Source organism: Trichomonas vaginalis, chromosome IV, assembly GCF_026262505.1.
Source record: "Trichomonas vaginalis G3 chromosome IV, whole genome shotgun sequence".
In the NCBI taxonomy this organism is placed as follows: domain Eukaryota; phylum Parabasalia; order Trichomonadida; family Trichomonadidae; genus Trichomonas; species Trichomonas vaginalis.
This window is the reverse complement of record NC_067206.1, coordinates 13,204,203-13,226,741: the sequence shown is the minus strand read 5'-3', so window position 1 is coordinate 13,226,741 and position 22,539 is coordinate 13,204,203. Positions and strand designations below refer to the sequence as shown.

At 33.8% G+C, this 22,539-nt stretch overlaps 13 protein-coding genes and 6 pseudogenes across 19 annotated transcripts, besides 2 other annotated features; 8 read left to right on the top strand and 11 right to left on the bottom strand.

Moving 5' to 3' along the window:
• Positions 1-14,966: part of a mobile genetic element that runs on past the window's edge.
• TVAGG3_0083100 lies at positions 118-653 on the top strand (annotated as a pseudogene). The gene has a single exon. A coding segment is annotated over exon 1 (536 nt).
• TVAGG3_0083090 lies at positions 901-1,696 on the top strand (annotated as a pseudogene). Its single transcript has one exon. A coding segment is annotated over exon 1 (796 nt).
• Positions 1,727-2,200, top strand: TVAGG3_0083080 (annotated as a pseudogene). Its single transcript has one exon. A coding segment is annotated over exon 1 (474 nt).
• Positions 2,376-2,961, top strand: TVAGG3_0083070 (annotated as a pseudogene). Its single transcript has one exon. A coding segment is annotated over exon 1 (586 nt).
• On the top strand, positions 2,998-3,417 carry TVAGG3_0083060 (protein of unknown function, DUF4108 family; the record flags this gene model as incomplete). The annotated part of the gene is made up of 1 exon (XM_051222123.1): positions 2,998-3,417. One exon carries the CDS (start codon positions 2,998-3,000, stop codon positions 3,415-3,417), a length of 420 nt encoding a protein of 139 aa, XP_051107109.1.
• Positions 3,434-3,886, bottom strand: TVAGG3_0083050 (uncharacterized protein; the record flags this gene model as incomplete). The annotated part of the gene is made up of 1 exon (XM_051222122.1): positions 3,434-3,886. The coding sequence occupies one exon, from the start codon at positions 3,884-3,886 to the stop codon at positions 3,434-3,436; it is 453 nt and encodes a 150-aa protein (XP_051107108.1).
• Positions 3,923-4,798, top strand: TVAGG3_0083040 (protein of unknown function, DUF4106 family; the record flags this gene model as incomplete). Its single annotated transcript, XM_051222121.1, has 1 exon — positions 3,923-4,798. One exon carries the CDS (start codon positions 3,923-3,925, stop codon positions 4,796-4,798), a length of 876 nt encoding a protein of 291 aa, XP_051107107.1.
• On the bottom strand, positions 4,857-5,709 carry TVAGG3_0083030 (KilA, N-terminal/APSES-type HTH, DNA-binding family; the record flags this gene model as incomplete). Its single annotated transcript, XM_051222120.1, has 1 exon — positions 4,857-5,709. A coding segment is annotated over one exon (853 nt), but the record flags the coding sequence as incomplete, so codon positions are not given.
• TVAGG3_0083020 (organellar and viral DNA polymerase type B) lies at positions 5,798-6,208 on the bottom strand (the record flags this gene model as incomplete). Its single annotated transcript, XM_051222119.1, has 1 exon — positions 5,798-6,208. One exon carries the CDS (start codon positions 6,206-6,208, stop codon positions 5,798-5,800), a length of 411 nt encoding a protein of 136 aa, XP_051107105.1.
• Positions 6,795-7,523, bottom strand: TVAGG3_0083010 (organellar and viral DNA polymerase type B; the record flags this gene model as incomplete). Its single annotated transcript, XM_051222118.1, has 1 exon — positions 6,795-7,523. The coding sequence occupies one exon, from the start codon at positions 7,521-7,523 to the stop codon at positions 6,795-6,797; it is 729 nt and encodes a 242-aa protein (XP_051107104.1).
• Positions 8,054-8,467, bottom strand: TVAGG3_0083000 (uncharacterized protein; the record flags this gene model as incomplete). The annotated part of the gene is made up of 1 exon (XM_051222117.1): positions 8,054-8,467. The coding sequence occupies one exon, from the start codon at positions 8,465-8,467 to the stop codon at positions 8,054-8,056; it is 414 nt and encodes a 137-aa protein (XP_051107103.1).
• Positions 9,120-9,287, bottom strand: TVAGG3_0082990 (DNA/RNA polymerases family; the record flags this gene model as incomplete). The annotated part of the gene is made up of 1 exon (XM_051222116.1): positions 9,120-9,287. One exon carries the CDS (start codon positions 9,285-9,287, stop codon positions 9,120-9,122), a length of 168 nt encoding a protein of 55 aa, XP_051107102.1.
• On the bottom strand, positions 9,358-11,256 carry TVAGG3_0082980 (annotated as a pseudogene). Its single transcript has one exon. A coding segment is annotated over exon 1 (1,899 nt).
• TVAGG3_0082970 lies at positions 11,304-11,887 on the bottom strand (annotated as a pseudogene). The gene has a single exon. A coding segment is annotated over exon 1 (584 nt).
• A 495-nt stretch (positions 14,967-15,461) lies between the features above and the next one.
• Positions 15,462-16,310, top strand: TVAGG3_0082950 (uncharacterized protein; the record flags this gene model as incomplete). Its single annotated transcript, XM_001311183.1, has 1 exon — positions 15,462-16,310. One exon carries the CDS (start codon positions 15,462-15,464, stop codon positions 16,308-16,310), a length of 849 nt encoding a protein of 282 aa, XP_001311184.1.
• A 4-nt stretch (positions 16,311-16,314) lies between these two features.
• Positions 16,315-16,557, bottom strand: TVAGG3_0082940 (serine threonine-protein phosphatase family; the record flags this gene model as incomplete). The annotated part of the gene is made up of 1 exon (XM_001311182.1): positions 16,315-16,557. The coding sequence occupies one exon, from the start codon at positions 16,555-16,557 to the stop codon at positions 16,315-16,317; it is 243 nt and encodes an 80-aa protein (XP_001311183.1).
• Positions 16,558-16,575: 18 nt separating this feature from the next.
• Positions 16,576-16,938, bottom strand: TVAGG3_0082930 (uncharacterized protein; the record flags this gene model as incomplete). The annotated part of the gene is made up of 1 exon (XM_001311181.1): positions 16,576-16,938. The coding sequence occupies one exon, from the start codon at positions 16,936-16,938 to the stop codon at positions 16,576-16,578; it is 363 nt and encodes a 120-aa protein (XP_001311182.1).
• A 1,243-nt stretch (positions 16,939-18,181) lies between these two features.
• Positions 18,182-19,213: a mobile genetic element.
• A 526-nt stretch (positions 19,214-19,739) lies between these two features.
• On the bottom strand, positions 19,740-20,994 carry TVAGG3_0082910 (glycosyltransferase family; the record flags this gene model as incomplete). The annotated part of the gene is made up of 1 exon (XM_001311180.2): positions 19,744-20,994. One exon carries the CDS (start codon positions 20,992-20,994, stop codon positions 19,744-19,746), a length of 1,251 nt encoding a protein of 416 aa, XP_001311181.1.
• Positions 20,995-21,185: 191 nt separating this feature from the next.
• On the top strand, positions 21,186-22,211 carry TVAGG3_0082900 (beta-1,4-mannosyl-glycoprotein beta-1,4-n-acetylglucosaminyl-transferase family; the record flags this gene model as incomplete). The annotated part of the gene is made up of 1 exon (XM_001311179.1): positions 21,186-22,211. One exon carries the CDS (start codon positions 21,186-21,188, stop codon positions 22,209-22,211), a length of 1,026 nt encoding a protein of 341 aa, XP_001311180.1.
• Positions 22,212-22,539: the final 328 nt, after the last annotated feature.

Sequence of the window (22,539 nt, the reverse complement as noted above, 5' to 3'; positions counted from 1 at the left end):
GTGAGTATAAACTTTGTTCTGCTTCAATTCAATAAGATATCCGAATACGTCCATCTTTTTATTCTAAGTAAAATGTCATTTCCGAAAAATAGAAGCGTAAGTGTTTCAAAAGGTTTAATGGCGGTGGCAGATGTGAAGTTAAATTCACCAACTCAAACAAACAGTCAAAGTGTTGTTGTCAATGTCAAAGACAGAGATGTTGAAGTGGGGAAACCATACGAAGACGAAGATGGTATAACAATTGTTCCTGTAAAAGAACAACCAACATATCCTGAAGTTAGCAGAGACTTAAGTTCTGTTGCAGATATTCGAAATGACTACCAACAACTGAAAGACAAACTTCAAACTCAGGAGAAGATTTGTCAAGCTTTAAGTATAATGTTAAACTTGGTCGAACACAACCCTGTAAAAGTGAACTCATATGTCATTGCACCTCATGAAGTTTTGAAAGAACTATTGAAACTTTTGACAGAGGCAGACGATATAAACATCAAAGAAATAGAACCCGACATTAGTTGCTGTGGTGTTTCATATAATGTCATTGACAAGATATACGTTATGAAAGGAGGTGAAACGTTGAACTTAAAATATAGTTTCCCAGACTTATAAAAATATTTGACGACCACAACATTTCATTAAAGTTTATTTGCTAAGTAAAAATGTCAAAACTTCTTGAAAGATGTTTGAAGAAAAATAATATAGACTTTATTTCATGTAAAGGACTTTACACACTTTTGAACGATATGAAAGACCCTGTTTTGTTTGTTCGTGTAGACAAAGGAAAGTTCTATGTCTTTACAAAATATTTGAACTTCTTAGACAGAGAACTTCAAGAAACGCCATGTGAAAGTTTAGATGAAGTTCTTCTCCACTTTCAGAAAAACTTTTAAATATATATAAATGGCAGAAGACATAATGGTTTATACTATTACGACTAAAAACCCTGAGTCATATAATTCTATAACAACAAACTTACAAAGTCCTCAAGGACGATATTGTAAACTAACCTTAAACACAATGACGACTAAAGCCTGTTTTGCTCTTTTGACACCAGAAGACTTTATTGTTGTGAATGGTAAAAATACTCCTTTGAAGATACTTACTCAGATATACCACCAACAGGTTTTGTTGACTTATTTAATACTTTAAGTACGGGTGTAACATGTGCTGCAACTAGAGCAGGTTTCATTATGTTTGGATGTCCGACTGAGTTTACTATAAACGATATGAGCTATAATACAAAACTTATTTCTGGTTTTTACTACCAACAGTTTCCTATAACAGGAAAAGGTGTCATACAAGGAATGTCTATTCCATTGACATTAAGCACACCAATCTTATATATTGTTTCAAACTTAGGTTCAAAGTGTTATTCGAATGTCGACAGAAACTATTATGACCAAAAGATACTTATGCGTATAAACAATACTTTCTCTGCTGGTTTGCCTATTGTTCATTCGAATGCAGAATTTTCAACCTTAGTGAACTCAAACACTTTGGCAAGTATAACGTTGACATTAGTTGACGCAAACTTTGTTCCTGTAAAACTTTTATGTCCTATGTATTTGTCAATGACGGCAGAAAGTTCGAATTGGAAGATGCAACTGGTGAAAGTATTGTATTACAAGAACAACTTCAACAACAAATAGCTCAAGAACAACAAATGCAACAAATGGAACAACAAAGTCAAGAATAAAAAAAATAATTTTTTTTTATTTTTATAAAAATGTACAGAATAGATGTTTCAGATTTTTATGACTTCCAAGCATTCAGAAATATGTGTCCATTTCGAGACTATAACAAAGCAGTCGAGAATTTGAAACGTTTAGTCATTTATGTCGACTCTGCCCCAGAATGTTATGTTATGAAAGAATGGGATGTAGTCTTTAACAAACCTAAAGCGACAATAGTTTCAGAACAAGAATGTAGACAGAAACTTAAGAAAATAAAAGTCGTACAAGTTGGCATGAAGATGTTAGATGCTTGGGATATCTTATTGTCAAAACTTGAAGATTTTTCAGTTCGTGGTATAAAGTTTATACACCTTCTCCAAACTTCTATTCTATCTTCACTGGATATAAATATGAACAAGTAGAATGGAAAGAAAATATTATAGAAGCTTGGTTAGACCATGTCAAAGAAATTATATGCAATGGAAACGAAAAGGTTTATGAGTATATCTTATGTTGGTTTGCAAACATCTTACAACATCCAAGTGCTAAAATGAAACTGCTCTCATTATAATTGGAAAACAAGGAACTGGTAAGAATACTTTCTTTACAGATATTTTGTGCAAACTGTTAGAGGGCTATTCGAATCCGAATATGACAAACTTAGAAAACATCTGCGGTAAATTTAACTCCTCAATAGAGAATATGAAACTTATAGTTTGCAATGAACTTCAAAGTATAGATACAACAAAAATTTTGAACTCAGATGCTTTGAAGAGTCTTATAACAGACAAAGTTGGAGTTGTTGAAAGAAAGTATAAAGACCAAAGAGTTTGTGAAAATGTTGCAAACTTCATTATGGTTTCAAACAATGCTGTTCCGATGAAGTTAGAAAGTTCTGACAGAAGATATGTAGTTGTCAGAACGTCAGATTCTCATATGCAAGATACAGAATATTTTGACGACTTAGCAGAAACTTTGACATCTGACTTTTTACAACCACTTGTTCTCATATTTCATGACATTAGATATTTCTAAGTTCAATCCAAGACAAATTCCACATACCGAAGAGAGACAAACATTGTTAGAAGCAAACAAGAGTGTATATGAACTGTTCATAGATGAAACTGACTTTGTGTCATTAGATGAAAGGTCATTGTACGATTCGTATAAACAATATTGTCAAGAATATGGTTATATGGCAGCGTCTAAACGTACATTCTTGGCAAATGTCAAAAGTCTTTTAGATGTTCAGAATGGTGTATATACAAAGAAAAATTTTTCTGAGTAAATTTAAAAAAAAATATTTTTTTATCCGATAGAAAAGATGGCAAAATTCATCTCAGTAAATAAGTACATGACAGAAGTCAAAGATAAGTTAGCTCCATTCGCATATTTGAATGTTTACTTCTACGATTTTGAAAAGTCTACATTTGACAAAATTTGGAACATTGCACCAGTTAAGTTTGCTGTTGTTAGAAAAAGTGGTGCAACTTTTGAAGACTTAGACATAGAAGGTTTGTTAACAGTCAAAGAAAATTTTGACAGAAAGTTCTCAAAACTCGAAGAAGGTAAAGCATACAAACTTGTTATACCTTATGAACCAAAGAAAGCAGACGACTATGAATATTATGAGTCTAAGATAGTTGAAGTTCAAGGTAAATTGGGTAAAAAGATTTTAGAGTCTAAGCCAGTGTTTACTCCTAAAGAGGAAGAGAACATTGACATTGACCCGGAAATGTTCTAAAAATAAAATTTTATTTTTACATGTCAAATTTCTTTTTCTCTGGAACTGGTTCAGGTTCTTTCTTCTCTTCTTCTACTTTCTTTTCTTTCTTTTCTCTCTTCTTCTTTTCTGGTGGAGTTATGTCAAATTTGGCGCAACCATATTTATGTAAAAGTTCTTTGTCCTTTAATAGCTCATTTATTCTGTTTTCTATTTCATCTTCAAGAACAGCGCATGTGTCTTCTTTGCATTCTAAGAACTTTTGTTGGACTTCATCTTTCCAATCGGCGTCATCTCTGTCAACAAGTCTGTCATTGACAAATTTTAAGACTGCTCTGCTTAATGTTTTATGGTTCTTGTCATATTCCCAGAAACAGAACTTTAGAACAAATTCACCTTTCTTGTTTACACTATGTAAGATTTTATGGTCGACAGATGTTTTGCTGTCGAAAAGCTTGTCTCGAATATAGATAGCGAAATCGCTAGACATTTTCTAAAAGATAAAAATTTTAATTTTTCTAAAAATATGTTAGAAAAAAAGTTTGCTGACATTGACAAGAAATTTGAGAATGTTTTAAACAAGAACAAGAGGAAGTTAGAAAATGCTCAGATAAAGCCTATACATGACAAGTTCTTATTTGCTCAGAATGGTATAACAGGTCTAATTGCACCACCTGGGTCGGGTAAGACTTTCACTTATCTTAAAATGGCTGCACAACAACAAGAACTAGATGAGAAGAACCCATTCTATGAGTTAGTTGTTATTTGTAGTACTTCTGGTCAATTTGACCAAACCGTCAATTCGTTCAAAGATATTATAAAGAAGTCAAAGTTAGTATGTATAAAGGATACTGAGTTGTTAGATTGGATAAAGAAGTACCAAAGAAGAGTTTTGAAGTATAATGCTATAAATGAGTATGTCAATTCGAAGTTTAAAGACCCAAATGAGGAAATGCAGAGAATATTAGAGAAGAAACACTTCAGAAACAAACAGAAAGAGATAGAATACATTTCGAAGAAATTGCAATCTTACGATTGGAAAACGTACCCTCACAGATGTCTTCTTATCTTAGATGATTTCGCCTCTCATCCTTTGTTAAAGAATAGAGAACAAGATATGTGTCGAATTCTTAAGAAGCTCAGACACTTTAACATCTCAGTTGTCATTTGTGTACAGACAGCAAAGAGTTTAAGTAAGGATGTAAAGAGAATACTTACTGACATAATACTTTTCCCCGGATTGTCCGAAGACGATTTCATGGAACTTATGAAAGAGTCCATGGCAGGTAAGTTTGACAGACATGAACTATGGGAGAAGTACAAAGTCATACAAGACCCTCATACTTCTTTCAGAATTCATATCTACGCAAACAAAGTTCAAATTGTAAAAAGTCAAGCTTGAAAAATAAAGAGTGCAATTTACTCTACTTGTTTGAAGTTGTCAAAATACTCTGTTATTTTTTCCTTTAACAATGGCAAATCTTCTTTGAAGGTAAGAATTGTACAACCTTTAATATCATAGTGTGTTTGAGGTAACGTATCTTGAACTATTTGTTTCACATCTTCATTTGGAGTCATTGAAATCGGTAAGTTTTCGCGATAGAACCAATTTCTGTCAGATTTGTAAATCTTAGCAAGGTCGTAAAAGCTTTTGTTGTTTCTTCTGACTAAATGCAACATAACCATATCTTTATCTTCTTCATTTTCCATCTCTTCAGTATAAATCATATACTTATAGTTCTTTTCCTTACCTTTTGGTACCGAACGTGGTATTCTTTTCTGAATGCTTTTGTCTTTTGCTTCAAGCTTGTTTTCCATCTCTTCACGTTCTTGTCTATGAATTTCGTCAAGAAGTCTGTAAATATACCAAGCATAACGAGGCGAAGCCCACATTGCAACAGCATTTACAAGAAGTCTATGTACATAATATCCTCTCAAACCGTTTGGCAATTTTTCACGATTTTCATAGAGTTTTGGCGACTGGGGTTTTTTACCTACTCGCTGTTCTTCACTGTTTTCATAGAGTTTTGGCGACTGCGGTTTTTTACTTACTCGCTGTTCTTCACTGTTTTCAGAAAAAAGTATGTCTCGCTGTGCTTCGCTCAAAAGTTCTTGTGTGCTTTGGTTCCTAAACCAGTCTTGTGGTTTCTTAGTATCTGGAGCAAAACATGCTGTCAAAATACTTTGCATTTGGTACATATCGTCTTTGACCGAACGAATGAGATGGAGTTGTTTGTTAAACTGAACCCACTCATATTCTTCATTTATAGCTTCATGGACTATAACTGTTGTTGTGTTCTCTGTTGTTGACATATCTGTCTTTACATACAAAATAAAAAAATAAATAAAAATAAAACTAACTTTATTTTCTGACTTTCACAAAAGACCAAAAATAAACGCTTTACATGTATTTTTCAGCAACTTCGTCAAATAATTTTATAGCTTTATCTATCTCATCTACTTCAAACGTTTCTTTACCTTTCATGGGAGCACCATACATTTTCTCAAAAACTTCAAGCAGTTCTGTTTCAGCAGCTCTCATATCATTAACGAACACAACCTTGACTCTATTGACTGTACTGTCATATCTTTGAGTTATATTATATGTTCTTCCTATCTTATATCTCTTTGTATTGAAGTCCTTCGGTTTCTGAACGATGTAAAGTAAGCCTTCACTGCAACGTTCCGTATCGAATGAACCATAAGTTATGAAGTTATATCCAACAACTGGGTCTAACCATAACAAAACTATTGGTATAAGACTTTTGTCTATAAGATATGCTCTTGTTCCATGAAATGCTACTGATATCATAAGCTCAGGATTTCTTGTCAAAATTTTCTGAGTAGAAGCAATTCTAACCCAGTCCTTTGCTTTCTTTCCAGATGGTGTTATAATGTCTGACAAAGAATATTTGTTGTATTTCTTTGAGTATCTTACGTTTAAATCACCTATTCTAACCACTTTGGTGTCATTGTCTATCTTTCTAACTGTTTCAAACTCAATGTTTAACATATCTGTCTTTACATACAAAATAAAAAAATATTTTATAAAAAACTAACTTTATTTTTCTAACTAATGAAATTCATGATTTTTGTGCTGAATTCAATAAAAATAATGTTTATGTTAACATGTTAGATCTAACACGTTTTCTAACCACTTTTCTAACATGGTCTAAAACACACAAAACTCATGAATTCTCGTGAATTTCCTTAAGATAGAAAAAATAATGTTTATGTTAACATGTTAGATCTAACACGTTTTCTAACCTCTTTTCTAACATGGTCTAAAACACACAAAACTCATGAATTCTCGTGAATTTCCTTAAGATAGAAAAATAATGTTTATGTTAACATGTTAGATCTAACACGTTTTCTAACCTCTTTTCTAACATAACTATTTACAAGCGTTTTACATGGTATATGTTGCGATGGTTCATGACTTTAAACAGTTTTGTAGCTTCTATTTCTTCTTTTAGTACATCGAATGTTTTAACTATGCCGAAGGTTTCTTTATACTTCTTCTTGACGTCAGATAATAGGAAATCGTCAGCAGTTGGATAGTTTTTGTTCAGAAATGCTAACATGTCCATTTTATCTTCTGCTGGCTTTTCTGCTTCTTTCTTTAAGTCTGCATAGTCGTTTCTCATTCTTTCTATCTCTTTGACGGAGTAGTTATATTTCCTAATTGCTGCCTTACATTTTGAACATTGCGGGTTCATTTTTGCGTTATACATTGAAATAAAACCAGCTAAAACAACTAAAGCGTCAATTGCTCTCTTCATCTCAAACATAGCGGGTCTTATTTGTTTGTTCCATACTTTGCCTCTTCTATCTTTATCTCTTATTTCCCAAACACATTCAGCAACTAACGAAACAAAGTTGTCGTAGGTCTTAAATTCTTCAGATTTATATATGTCAGAAATATTTTTATAAACCATGTCGCAATCTTTGTCCATAACTTTATGGTTGCAATGAAAACCAAGGAATTCATAATTTACTTTACGTATGAATTTCTTAATTTCTACTGAGTCAGTTGGTTTCACTTCAATTTCGTCGAATTCAGGAATAGTGAGTTTTTGTTGTTGGATTTCAGGTAGTTTAGGCAAATGGTCAATAATGTCCTGCATTTCATAAAGATATTCTTCATTTGTTTCATCTTTCGCACTACAGTCTAAATTACTTGTTAAAAGTTCTTGCTTTATCTTCTGGATTTCTGTTTCAAAAGTATATGAAGAAGGAATGAAGCTTTTCATTTCTACTAACATAGATGTTGGATTCATGACTAACGAGTTTGGTGCTGTTGTTTGAATTGTTGTAGAACCTATTGTTGAAATCATATCTTTTATACAAAATAAAAAATTTTCTTAGAAAAAAATTAGCGTTATTTTTCTTTCATAAGGAAATGTCAAAAATTCATGATTTTCGAGAGTTTTAGACCATGTTAGAAAAGTGGTTAGAAAACGTGTTAGATCTAACCATCTACCCGACATTCTCGTCAAATACAAAAAAATGAAGAATAACTTTCACTTTTTCATTATATAACTGTTATTTTTGACGAAGTGAAGATTTACACTTCGTCAAAAAAATCCCTGAAATCATATCTTTTATACAAAATAAAAAAATAAATAAAAATAAAACTAACTTTATTTTTTCTATCTTAAGGAAATTCATGAAAATTCAAGAGGTTAGAAATGAGGTTAGAAATGAGGTTAGATCTAACCTCTTCACCTAAATTATATTTTTGGTCCGGGAACAACTTTCTCTCAATTGGGGCTATGGCATAATCTTTGCGTAAGCGGTTCAGACCTTCTTCGAACTCTTGGTCTCTCTTCGATTTGGATTGAGATTGGAATTGTGGGGGTGGAGCTTGCTGGAACATCCAAGGGTTGGGGAAGTAAGGCATAGGCTGAGGAGGGTAGTTCGGGAAGCCTTGTGGTGGGTAGTAACCTTGAGGTGGAAATTGGTAGTAATTCGGAGGTACTTGCTGGAACTGAGGTTGCTGAGGAGACTGTTGTGGTTCTTTAGGTTCCTCTGGTTTGGGAATGGACTGGGTTGGTGGGACGTGGGACATTCGTTTGTGGCTTAACCGTCGGACCACAACGATAAAAATCTCTGCTACTAGCAGTACTGCTACTGACAGTAGCAGTACTTTTACTGACAGTAGCAGTACTTTTTCTGACAGTAGCAGTACTTTTACTGACAGTAGCAGTACTTTTACTGACAGTAGCAGTACTTTTTCTGACAGTAGAAGTACTTTATCGTCGAAAACCCTCTCAAATTTTCCTTTTTACTGACAGTAGCAGTACTTTTACTGACAGTAGCAGTACTTTTACTGACAGTAGCAGTACTTTTACTGACAGTAGCAGTACTTTTACTGACAGTAGCAGTACTTTTTCTGACAGTAGCAATGGTCGAGGTCGAACCTACCGACGAGGCAATTTACCTAATTGAAATTAACGAGCTTGTTAAAGACTTCCTCAGGCAGAATGTAAAAGGCAAGCTTGTTAACGGTTGGATAACGGGAAGGGCTGCCTTGAATCTCGAGACTTCGACCGGAATTCCAATTCAAATACCAGAAAACACTCCTTTCGACGACATAAAGCAAGCAAAGAAGGAAGCCATTATAAAGTTCTTTGCCAAGCGTCCTTGGATACTACTTCCAAACAGAGAGAACCCTTTCCCAAGAATTCCCACATTTTAATTCAAATTCGAATAAAAAATTTTTATTTCATGCAATGTTTAACTATTTCACCATCTTCTTTAACACCCCAGTACTTACGCTTGGAGAGGACATGAACTTCGGTGAAAATTTTGTCCAATTTGAATCGACCCATCTTTTCACCGACCATGCCCATTTCAATGAGTTTGTTATAGCCTTCTTCGTTCGTCATGAGTGCGTCAATGTTCTCATAGTAAACCTTGACTTTCGATTTGACTTCGGAGAAGAATTTGTTGTAGTTGTCAAGGACTGCCTTTGCGAACTGAGGGTAAGACCAATGTTCGACAATAGGTTTTAATGTGGTTACTAAGCCACTTTGACCTTGAGTGAATTCGTACTTCAAAACAAAAGGAGAAAACCTTTCAACAAAGTTGTCGACCTTCTCATAATGTTTACTCTTCATCTCTTGAGGTTTCTTAATGGAATATCCCCATGTCGAATTCATAAGCAATTTGAGTGTCATTGCAAGTTTGGGTTTGAAGCTTTCCTAATATCATACAGTTGTTGTATGACTTTTCCAACTGTATAGTTCCTTCCCGGGAACTCACCATCTTCGTTTGGAATTCCAGTCGGAATATATTGGACAAACCTCATGTACGCAGCGTTAAGGTCGACATAGTATATCTTTTCATCTGAGTCGAACTTGTCGCAACCAATTGGTCCAGTTTGTGGAAATTCAAGTGAGTCTCTTATCTTCTGAGAAACTTCTCCTGTTATCTCATAAACATCGTCGAAGCAACCTGTTTCATATAAAACCTTCTGACTTAACTCAGATGCTCTCCAATACAATTTGACGTCAATTGGATGTCTCAATGGAAGTTTGTTTATAGCATCTTGAAGTTCTTGCAACCTCATTGGAAGTTCTTCTGGTTCAGGTTGGTATCCGAACATACCAACTCCTTGTGGAACTGTGTACTTCTTTTGTACTAGAACTTTGTCTGGAACAACTTTTGGTCTTGCTAACAATGAAAAGTTTGTTTCGTCTTTTGGTACAAAAGTTTCTGTCAGCTTGTCATCTGGAATTGGTTCCAACAAACCTTTCTTGAAAAGAATGTTTACAGCTCTGACAATGTTGCACTTGCCTTTTCCGAACAATGGGTTTGTAAGACTTTCGTTCAACATGAAGTGGTTGTGGACAATTACAATCTTCAACCATGGTAAATTGAACTCAACAACATAGTCGTCATGTGAAGAACCTTTAGCTGTAGGTATGTTGACTCGGATATTGACATTTGCCAACGGTGCAATTTTTGCCAATTGACCTCTGAGAATGTACCTTGTCTTCACACATGACTCAAGATACTTCATCTTCTCATCTGTAACAAGACCAGAGTTCCTGAGACATGTAAGAATGCAAGGTTCGTTGACAATTGTTTCAATTGAATTGTAAATTCCATACCTTGTCAAGTCAATGTCAGACTTATTTATGAAGGGGAAGTATCCAGCATGTTGTCTGACTGCTTGAGGGTTAGGTTGGTACCATTCGAACTTGACACTTGCAATTCCTTCAATTGCATTCAAAATGTCTGAGTCGGAGTCAACCATTTGTTCTCTCTTTGTAGTCTTGAAAGCGTCAAGAAGTTTTGCGGCTGTTTGTTCATTGCCATGTGCATAGTAAATGTGACCATCCAAATCTGTTATGGTCAATCTGAGATTGTGTCCTTTCTTATTTCCGTCTTGTATGGCAGCAAGTACTCCCATGAAGCCTTCTTTGTTCTTTCCTTCGTCAAAGTTTACTGTAAAGGTTCGACCAGATGTAATTTGACTTCTAACTTCACGATACTTTTCATATGCATATTTTGTTCTTTCCATGGGAGCATGACCATCCTCTGCACTACCTTTTTCCTTCTCAAAGGATGCAATTGTTCGTCATGTTTCCAGTAGAATCTGGCAAAGCCGTCGTGTCCTTCAACTTGAGGTTCACTAACATCGAAAGGCATGTCCATAAGACGTTCTTCTTCTAACCTCTCTAGTCTGTTTGGATAATTGGCACGTGCTGTTTCCAAATCCATTTCGTAGCGAAGACCAGCCAGTTTGTCATAGACTTTTATGGGTCTTCCCTTCCTATATTTAAAATTCTTCGAAACTCTCCAACCATATCTTTGTAACTCTGCTTTTCTTCTAGCAGACTTTCTATCCATTCTATATGGGGGCATTTTTATAAAAAGAAAAAAAAATATTTTTTTCTTTACTTAACATAACTGCCTGCTGCCATAAGTCTTTGACGCCAACCCATACCAGCTAATGAAGGTTGACTTGGTTTAGTTTGGAAACTAAACTTTGGTTTTGTTTATCTTCAGTTTTTGGTTTTTCTTCTTCTATCGGTTTTTCGTCACTTTTCGGTTCCTCTGACTTTACTTCACTTGCAGGAACAGTTGTGTCGTCAACATCTTCATAAATATCATATGCCATTTGTTTTTGTTTTCCTTTCAACTTTTTGTGTTTGTTGTAAAGTTTAGAATATTTCGACTCTAAGTCAATGAGATGTTCTATAATGAACTGTTGGTCAGTGAAGTAAACTTTTCCATCTGTTGTCTCGAAAGCTCCTTCAGACTTCAATATTTTATTTGTGAGAGTCTGTTTCTTTTTTGAGATACTAGCCGTTCCATTTTTATGAAAAGTGACTTTGTAGTTAGGGTTTGTATTTCCAGACCTGGCACTTTCTATTATTGAATTTTTCTCTTCATCTGTAAGTTCTTTGACAGGTTTTGACAATGGTTCTGAACTTTTTGTTTGTGGTGTCAAATCTACCGTTTCAACTTCTTCGGTCATTTCATCTCAGTAAAAAATTTTAGTTTGGTTTGTTTTCAACTGGTTGTTTAGGTTTTTTAAGTCGGTCTAAAACTTCCTGAGGTATAGGAAGAACTTGACAAACACGTGGTGTAACTGCTGGAAGCCGACAAATCCATCTTGAACTTATTTGTCTCAATGCTGCATTGTTCATTTCATCTCAATAAAAAACTTTACATTCCCCGTTTGAGGCGGTTGCGGTTGGTTATTGTTTTCCCACTGTTGTGCATGTTATATCCTCTGTTAAAGAATCTTTCACCTTGGTCCATATAGTGTCCTGCTTGGTTATAGTAGTCATTTGCTTTGTTATAATAGTTTCCTGCTTGTCTTCCTACATTGTCCATCCATCCTTGAACTTTTCCTCTTGTTTCAGGATTTGGAATAAGATTTGTTGCATCTCGTGCTACATCCCAACCTTTCTGTACAGTTTGTATAATAGGTTGTGCTTTCTCTTTAAGTATACCTAATGTACTCAAAATCTTCCTTCCAACTCCAAATACACCTCTGGCTATTGTTCCCACTGCGGGCAAAAATCTGGATGCAACTCCTGCTAATGCGCAAATAAACCCATTTCTTATGGGTTAAAAAATGACGAATCCAAACAAGGACCCCTATGTTTCTAAGGCAACAAAAAAGCACTCATGATAAAAATCTTTAGTTCAACACCAAATGCTTGGTTTATGGATATCTTGGAAAACATTCCGAGAGTTAGAACAGATGGACCTCCATACTGGTTAATATTTGTTGGTCAAAACACAAGATACTGTGAAGCCATACCATTATGGTCCAAAATATTTTAGATGTAAAAACTGCTTTGACAATATTCGTTGACAAATACCATCCAACAAAACTGACATCTGACTGTGAAAGTTCTTTCAAATCAGATGATGTAAAAAACTATCTGCGTTCAAAAAATGTAAACCAATATTTCATTGTCGACCAAACCATTCTGCTCTTGGTGTCATTGACGGTTGTATAAAAATGTTAAGAGACTTAAACCAACCACAAGGTGGTGAAGCAAATGAAATGTCATATGACGACAAATATAGACACTTCTCCATGGCAAAGATGAGACAAGTTTTAAATATTTACAATAGCCGTAAACAAAAAGGTTGGGAAACCACTCCCCCGAAGAAATGAAAAACAACCTGACTTAGAGAAAGACTATATATTTAATAATTTAGTCAAAAGAGACAAACAAGAAAGAATGCCGGGCTTCAAACTTCAGAAAGGTGACAAAGTAAAAATAGAAATACCTAAACGCGACCCATATGAAAATACTATTGACTATGACAACAATGGGAACTCGACAGGTACTCACATTCGTGTTCGTAAAAATAGAAGAAAGTATACAAGAGAATATTATGAAGTTTTAGGCAAACATGGCAAAATGTACACACTGCAAGCAGAAGATAAAACTACTATTGCCAGACCTCGTTTCAAACTTGTCAAAGTTCAAGGTGGTATACTTTCAAAGACAGTTCCTAACAAATATAAGACAATCCTGACGAATATGCTAAAGAAGTTGAAAATGACGACTAAGCAATTCTATACCATGCGTAAACTGTCATGTAAGGTGGCATGTATTCTTTTACTTTGTCCGTTGTTTGTGTATATATCCTGAAACGAAATGTGTATGGTTTCCTTCTCCCTGCGTGTCATCCCAGTAACAATTTTATAGCAAACTTAACGTCGTCTTTAACATCATATCCTTTACCTTTTGTCATTCCTGACCAATCCCAATATCTATGCTTATGCCAACCTGCTTGAGATGTACTTAAATCTATGTAATGACTGTGTGCAGGTAAATTTTCACCTGAAATCGTTTTACTTCCACCTGTTTCCTTTGAAGAGTTTGCACAATACAAAAACCTGTCGACTATTTGTTCCCATGCACCAACACCAAACATTACTTGAGGACCTCTTGCTTCCATAGATGTATAAATAGAACCTACTGGGTTCATTAAATCAAACATATGAGATATTATAGGATTGTCTCTTTTGAACTTAAAATATAGTGCAACTATTTCAGGTTTCTTCTGGTTTGTGTCAGAATATTTTTATAATATAATCTTATGTTTTCAGGGTAGGTAAATCTTGACTATAATATTTATTTCTGTCATCTGTATAATAATATACTATTCTCGTTTTTTCTATTGCATTATATCTTTATATCTATAATATATCTAAATATAATGTTAGCTTTTGTTCATCTACATGTGGTGTTCTGTCGTCATCTCCATAGTCATAATAATGTGGTGCTGGAGCTGGGTCAGGCAATGTCATATCTGCCATTTCATAAACTCTTAAATATTTCTTTTGTTCGTCTCCATATAAGTTTAAGTAGCAGTTGTTGTCTAATGGAACTTTAACTTGTGTACCATCATTCTTTTTATAGCTTACATACATTTCATTGTTATTTTTCGGAATGAGTTTACACGTGTACCATTTCTAAGGACTGTACCAACTGCCATCTAAAATATTTATTTTCTTCATTGACAGAAAAGTCACCAACAATAGTTTCAATATTTTTTGTTCCTATCAAACTTTGGTATATTTCATTGACATATGTTTTATCTGCTTTATTTTCAAGGCTAACGTTTAAGTCTGTTATTTCAGAAGATGTATGTGTATGTCCAACGTCACTTTTCCTGTTTAAGGTTTCTTGTAAGTTTGTAATATTTGCAATGGTATGTGTATGTCCAACGTCACTTTTCCTGTTTAAGGTTTCTTGTAAGTCTGTTATTTCAGAAGATGTATGTGTATGTCCAACGTCACTTTTCCTGTTTAAGGTTTCTTGTAAGTTTGTAATATTTGCAATGGTATGTGTATGTCCAACGTCACTTTTCCTGTTTAAGGTTTCTTGTAAGTTTGTAATATCAGATATAGAATGTGTATGTCCAACGGCACTTTTCCTGTTTAAGGTTTCTTGTAAGTTTGTAATATTTGCAATGGTATGTGTATGTCCAACGTCACTTTTCCTGTTTAAGGTTTCTTGTAAGTTTGTAATATCAGATATAGAATGTGTATGAGTCTTATCTGCTTTTGTCTCTAATGTTTCCTTAAGACTTGGTATTTGGTTAATATAATGTATATGACTCTTTTTAGAATATTCGTTTTCAGCTCTTGTCACTTCACTTGACATTTTATTGTCAACATATGTTTTGTCTGCTAGTTCAGGATGAGTATGTTCTTTTGTTGCATAAGCATTGTTAGCTCTTTCTTCTTCTTTTGCTATTGCATCGTCTACATATTCTTTGTCAGCTTTGTTGTCAACATCTGCTTTCAAAAGAAGTTCATTTATAGGTTTCTCGTTTAAAGTTCCTTTTGTTGGATTTATACAGACAGTATGGTTCTTATTGTCTTGAAACAGAAACTCATCTGTCATTGGGTTTAATGTCAGTTTTAAGTTTCCTTCTTTCAATGACTCAGATATCTTAGAATAGTTTGAAAAGTTTGTTGTGTTCTTATTTAGAGCTTGCATAATGAGTTGTCGGTTGTGTTGTATTTCTCTCATAGACGCTGTTTCATTTGACATTTTTATTATAGATAAAATATGCTTCCAATAGAAAAAGAAAATTCTAGAGTTGCTACAACTAAACCATTAGATGAACTTTTTACTAATGTCGGTCAAAAGTTTGAGACAGATACCGTAAAGCATGAAGGCTATCGTTTTGACTACCCATTAAGATGGTTAAGAGACCCATCTGTCACAAAAGCTATTGGCTTTCGTAGAATGAAGTTCATTTCAGAAGCCATACATGGTTTCCCATTTACGGTCGGTTTTGAAGTTCGATACTATAACAAAGAAAAACGTATGTATGAGAAATTTGAACAGGGAAAACTTTTACAAGTTAGTTTGCTTATAAACTTAGAAACAACTCTTCAAGCTTTTCAAGAAAAAATAAACGATATCTATATTGAATATGCAAACCAGTATAACATTGACGAAGGAGAATACCATCTCGATATTATTTATGACAGGAAAAATGCAACTGTTAAAATCAATAAAATAGAAGACCTTGGAGAAAACGTTTATATTTCTACAAAATATAACAACTTGGCATGGTATAGATTTATGAGGATGTTAAATCAGCCTGCAGCATATCCAGTACACCCGGACTATTATGAAGTCGAAAACCCTAATGGAACATATGAAAATATTTTCGACCAAGATGCTATTATTGTTCATGCTTCATTTTCTGGCGCCCAAAACTCTTTCTTATGCTTGGCAAATGACTTTTACGAAAAACCTACAAAGTTATACGAACCACCAAGTGGAAGTATTTCAGACTTTCAAGTATGGTTTACTACAGATGGAAGAAAAAGAATAATTCCATTATACCATGCGTTTTACTTAGAACTTAGTTTCATATACAACTACTATCGAACGGTAAAAATATAATTTTTTAATACGGTTGAGGTGTTGGATTTGGTTGCCAACTAGACTGTGGTGCAGGTTCAGGCTGTTGTATAACAGGAGCTTGTTCTTCTGGTTCAGGGTCTTTATGTATAATACCAACAAACTGACCTACTCTTTTACCAATATTTTTGACACCGTTCCATACTCCTCTTCCGACAGATTTTATTCCATTCCATATACCTCTTCCAACATTTCGAAAGAAGTTTCCAATACTACTGAAGAAACCCATTTTACTATATGTAAAAATCTAATGTCCGCCTAGTCTCTTACGTTTCCTGTTGAGTTCCATAGCATTCTTTAACTGGAGCTCATACATTCTGTTTCTCCTCTGGTAGAAAACATATTCTGGGTCAACTCCTGTGTTCGCGTCATCTGCATAAAGTTGTTTATATCCCACTTCAGGGTTTGTATAAAACTCTTTCCATCTCATATTTGCATACCATGGTGGCAAACCTAACGCAGCGTCATTTGACATGGCAGTTTGCATTTGTACATCTGTTGGCACTTGACCATAGTTTGCCATTGCAGTTTGTATTCTAACTTCATTTGGAATATTCTCTGGGTTTGGTTGTCCAGGTTGCTGTGCATTCGCTAAGTTCTGTGCGTCCATTTAATATTAGATAAAAATATCTCTTACGAGTACATATACTGAACATTTGCAGGCATTGGTTCATCTTCATATTCTCTGTACTTTTCTGCCACGTCAAATAAATAAATGACACAATGGAAAAAACCTAAAACTAACAATCCGATTTCAAACCACATTTACTTATTAATAAAATTTCTTTATTGTGACACTTTCTCCGGTTTATAGGACCTCTCTCATATTCTATCTTGTCATATCTAAACTCATAGTCGTTTATATCTTCTAACCATCTCATAACGGTTTCCAAACCACTTTTATCGGATGTAAAGTAAAAGCATGGATGGTTATGTATAACGTCTAAAGTTTCTAAAGAGTCTCTCAAAGTCCAGTCTACTTGGTATTGAAAATCCCATGTGTTATAGAACGGCGGGTCCACTATAAAGAAAATATTTTCCTTGTCTTTATATTTTTCATACAACTCTGTCCAATGACATCTCACAAACTCTATACCCTCAATATATTTTTCTATGTTCTCTTTGAAAACATTTGTATAGTTAAGATATAAAACTTTTGACATAAGTGTTTCAATGTCATGAACTCTTATAGAACCACTATATAATAGTCTAGCAGATATACTATCCCAGTCTATATATTCTGCTTTTTTCAAAACCTCTCTCACAATATTTTTCTTATCTAATGGTATACGTTCCATCTTACCTATAGGTATCTTTTCTTTTAACTCTTTCAATATATTGTTTGTGTCTGGAATATGTTTGAGACGGTTCATATAGTTGTCGAAGTCATTGCATATAATCTTTGAGTCAGGAAATACGGTATGACATAAATGGGATATATAGAAACTTCCACCGAACAAATCTACAAATGTTAGACCATTCGGTAGTTTCTTAAGTTCTCTCAATAGAATATCTTTACATCTACTCTTATTTCCAAAGAAGGGTAACGGTGGTTTTGTAAAATTCATTTATATATAATAATAAAAATGTTTTTTCCTGAAAAGTGACAGAAAAGTGACAAAACATGAAAACATATATAATTTGTGAAAAGTGACACATTATATAATGTTTTCGACCCAGAAGAAGGCTTCTTCCCAGAAGCAATGGAGGAGGAAATACAAGACTCTATCCAAGAAGAGTCCTCCGAATTCACACCAGAAGACTAACAATTTTCCGAATAAAAACTTCATTTATACTAAACATCTTCGGGGCTAGAGGGCGCAACGCGCCTGGAAGCCCCACTTACCTGACCTCATATTACCTCAATATGGAATTTTATCACAAATGCAGCAATAATTCTTCCTGATGAAGATTTATTAATCAAATTATTAAAATTCATAGAAAAAACAGAAAAAGCAACAGATGAATTATTCGAACCGGAGAATGATTTGGGTTTCTATGAATATTTAAATTCGATTTTCTCAGATATTACATCTGCGAGAAATAAGCAATTTCTCTTGGAATTTCTAAATACCCATGAAGATGACTTCACTTATGATCAAACATTGTGGGGTCATTTTTGATCAACAAATTAATTGAAATTCCGATCAAAAAAAATTCACAAATTGGATCAAAAAAATCGAATCTCAAGTTAAAAATAAAAATTTTCTACATTTTTATCAAATTTAGATTTTTTTTTCAAATCATGCGAATTGATTGAATAATTGCATATTTTATCCCATGCATCGAGAAGTATGTGTAATATTTTTGCTTTCATCAAGAAATTGTCGAATTTGATCTTAATTTTTTTTGAAAAATATACTTTTAGAAAAAGAAATAGTGATTGAATAGCTGCCCATGCTGTAAAAGGGTTATTTTTACAAGTAAAAAATTGTTATTTTTCGAGCAAGTCGAGGCTTTTTTACCATCTTATTTTTGAAAAATTTACGAAAAATTATATCTGAAAAAACGCTTCATTTTGATATCTTACAATGATAAAATACCAATATTGCTGGGATATAATAGCTACACCTGGACATCTACTACATTAATGCGTATGACAGGTAAAGTTGATTTCAAAAGTATAGCCTGGAAAGATTACAATAAATCAACGATAATTCAAAAAAATTTCTTATAAGTTAACATAATAAAAATTTAATTTTTATATTGCTTGTATTATACTTAAGTATATAATATATTTAAATCTTAGAATGAAAATTCGGGACGCCCTAGCTATTCAATTTTCCCTTAGGACGCCCATAAACCTCTCAAAAATGTGATGTAAATATCACAATTTTGAGAAATTTACACTAGGACGCCTTAGGACGCCAACCCCCTTTTTTACCCTATAAAAGTGACAATTTTAGCAAAACGAAACCCTTAATTGGAATACCAATCACTTCAAATTGTTTTGGGCATTACAAATTCATTAAAAAATGGGACCCAAAAAAAATTGAATTGATGGTATTGGAGGATACCAGAATTGATATAACTCTATGAAATTTTTGAGACCTTTCTCATAATTGAATAAAATAATGATTTAAACATTCATTATCAGATTTATTAATATAATGCTCGAAACCCGTATGTTTAATGTAAATATGTGGTATATATATTGCGGTTCTTCGACTTGCAAAATCCTGACTTGATCAATTTCATAAAAGAAAGAAAAAAGCAAGGCTTAAATTATAAACAACTTACGCTATTAGCTGATTTATTGGATACACACGTTTACCAAGATATAGGTCTCTCAAGAACGCTCAATAACATGTCAGATTAGCTGATTTAATGATTATTAAGATATGAATCTCTCAAGAACGTTCAACAAGTTAATCATAAGATACATCTTTATTAAATAACAAAATATAACTAATATTCACATCTTAACATAAGGATATTCAGTTGAATTCTTCGGAATTGTGCCATTTACAGCAGCATATAATCCGATCTTTATTACTCTCATCACGTCTTTATGGTCCAACTCCAAGTAACCATGATGTGTGTGGTCATACCTTGGATCGAAATAAGCAATGTACTTTACACCGTTGCTCAGGGCCATTGCCTGCATATTATAGTCATTGAAGTTCAGCTGTGCCGAAACCACAACAGATCCTGGGTTCATGAACAAGATTCTAACGAGATTTGATCCTGTTATGGTGAAAATCAACTTTATCTGGGCGTAAACGAGTGCAACCTCTTTGAAAGACTTAAATTTATCAGGAATTATGTCCCATCTATAATTTGGAAATTGTTTTCTAATACATGTGACCAAATAATAGAAATCTTTGATTTTTCTGATCTCAGAAGGTGCTCTGTTGGAGACGACATACAAGCATAGCTTATATTTATCAACGCCGTATGCTTTCTTCAAAGTTTCTCCAATATTTTTGTATGTAATTCCTGGATATCGAAATATTGGGTGCGGTGTCAATGTATATATATTCTCTGCGTATATCCAGTTATTCCGTTGAAGATTTACAAGTCTTTTGCGTTCAAAACCTAAATGAGTCAAAATTTCAATTTTGTATGGTTTCAATTTGTTGATAATGATGATTGATTTGTTTCTGTACTCTTCTGGGATGAACATCAATGGTGCAACAACGTCAACAAAGAAATGGCCATAAAAAGAAAAAACGTTTCCAATAGCGCAAACATGAGTGTAGTTAGCAATGACAATTCCAGGCTGATCGCGGTACCAGTAAGAACTTGATCCATCGTTTCCAATTCTGAAAATATGGGTGCCATTCGAAGTTAATAAATTGCTTCCGACGTATAAGTTCCGTAAGTGATGAAAAGTGGCATTAGTTATTGAAGAATAACGAACTGTTTGTTCATTCGTAATTATATCCCTTGGTGGAGAGTTGTGTGATGCAAAATTCGGAATTTTTGTGAAATCTATGAGTAAATCGTCAGGATTTAGCGGACATTTTGAGAATAAATGCTTTGATCCGACCACGTGTTTTTTAGGAAAGCTTCCAAAGAATTTCTGGTTGCTTGGAAGAACAAGTAGATGATCTGCAACAGTTATACCGATGCATTCAGTTAAATATGGCAACAACCATATAAGGATGAAGACAATGCAGTAAATGCAATATACTATGACTGCTTTTGGAGGAGAATCATTCATCCCTTGTGAAGCAAATTGATGGAGTACTTTTTTTAAGTCAATATCTACTTAATTTTATATTCTTAGCGCCTATTTTGAAGCAAATACATATATAAATCTCTATCATTATAATAAAGTATTCCGGAAAATGATCGCATATTTTGAGACAAAGTTTCTATGAGTTGATTCAAAATTCTATGAACATAAATTTCATGAATTATGCAAAGTCAAAGATTTTAAACGCTGTTAACTTCATTATTGTCGCTGTGTACTTGAAGTCCTTCATCAGGTTCCATTTTAACCCTGCTGTCCAGTTGAAATTCCAAATTGGAAAGCGTTCAAAAATATTTGATTGCGTTCTTTATAACAGCGAAAGTCATATGTTGTACAATCGAATATGGAGATTACAACCATATGTAGATCATTTCGTTGTCGTGTCTGCTTCGTTAACTTTTTCATCAAGAAAGAATAACGTTTCTTTTTATCCATTCGACAAAGAGATACAAGCATTAGGCGACAAGATACACTTATTTGAGCTTAATCTTTCAGCAAATATGAGCAATTGGGCAAGAGAAGAAATTCAGCGAAACAGTATGTTAGATTTTGTAAAAACTTTGAATCCAAAAGAGGGGGATATCATAATTGCAGGAGACATTGATGAAATACCAACAATATCGGGTATAGAGTTCATGATTCAAAACCCTCCCGTTGAAGATTATTATAATACAAAGTATCGCTTCTACAATCACAATTACAATAGTATGGTTAAGACCACATGGGGATTCACAGCAGTATTCAAGTACAGCGATAAGCTTCCTTCATATCTATTATCAACTTCGCGAAGTACTCGTCATTTTGTGACCAAACAATACCTAGGAACGCATTGCTCGAGTTGTTTCCATACTCTGGAGCTATATAAGAATAAGTATGAGTCATTCTCTCACCAGGAATTCAACAGCTATCCATTTACAAACTATAGTTACATATTTTGGTCCCATTACTGTAAGAAACAGATGCCATGGGCTAAGGATCTTTATAAATCTAAATTGGATATTCATGATTTAGCGCCACAAGATCCAAGACTTAGATTTTTGTATGATAAAGATTTCATTTTGGATATAAATAAGACAATTTACAAAGAAAAAGATCTAAAGACACTTTGTAAGGGAAAGAACTCTTGGTGGGTTAATGGAAAGATTGGTACACTGAATCCAAAATATAATATTAGTCGTAATTAATTGAATATGCTCTTATAAAGTCGCAAACCATCAGAGCATATTATACATTGTATTTTAATTGAATAAATCTTATTTTTTGTTGGAATGTATAGATTGTCAAATTACCCTTACGTTTTATGGCATAAAATTCTGAATCAGTATGATAGAATCTACTGTTGCATGCAAATATTTCGAGAAGATAGCTATGTTGTTCGTTATAAAGGAAATGCAATTAACATTTGAATATCTACTATGATTTTGAGAAATAAGAAGCTACGCTATTAAATACTTGCCGAAATGAGGAGTAATGCTTGTCTTTGTAGTTGAATTTTCTTTAAATATCGCTTAA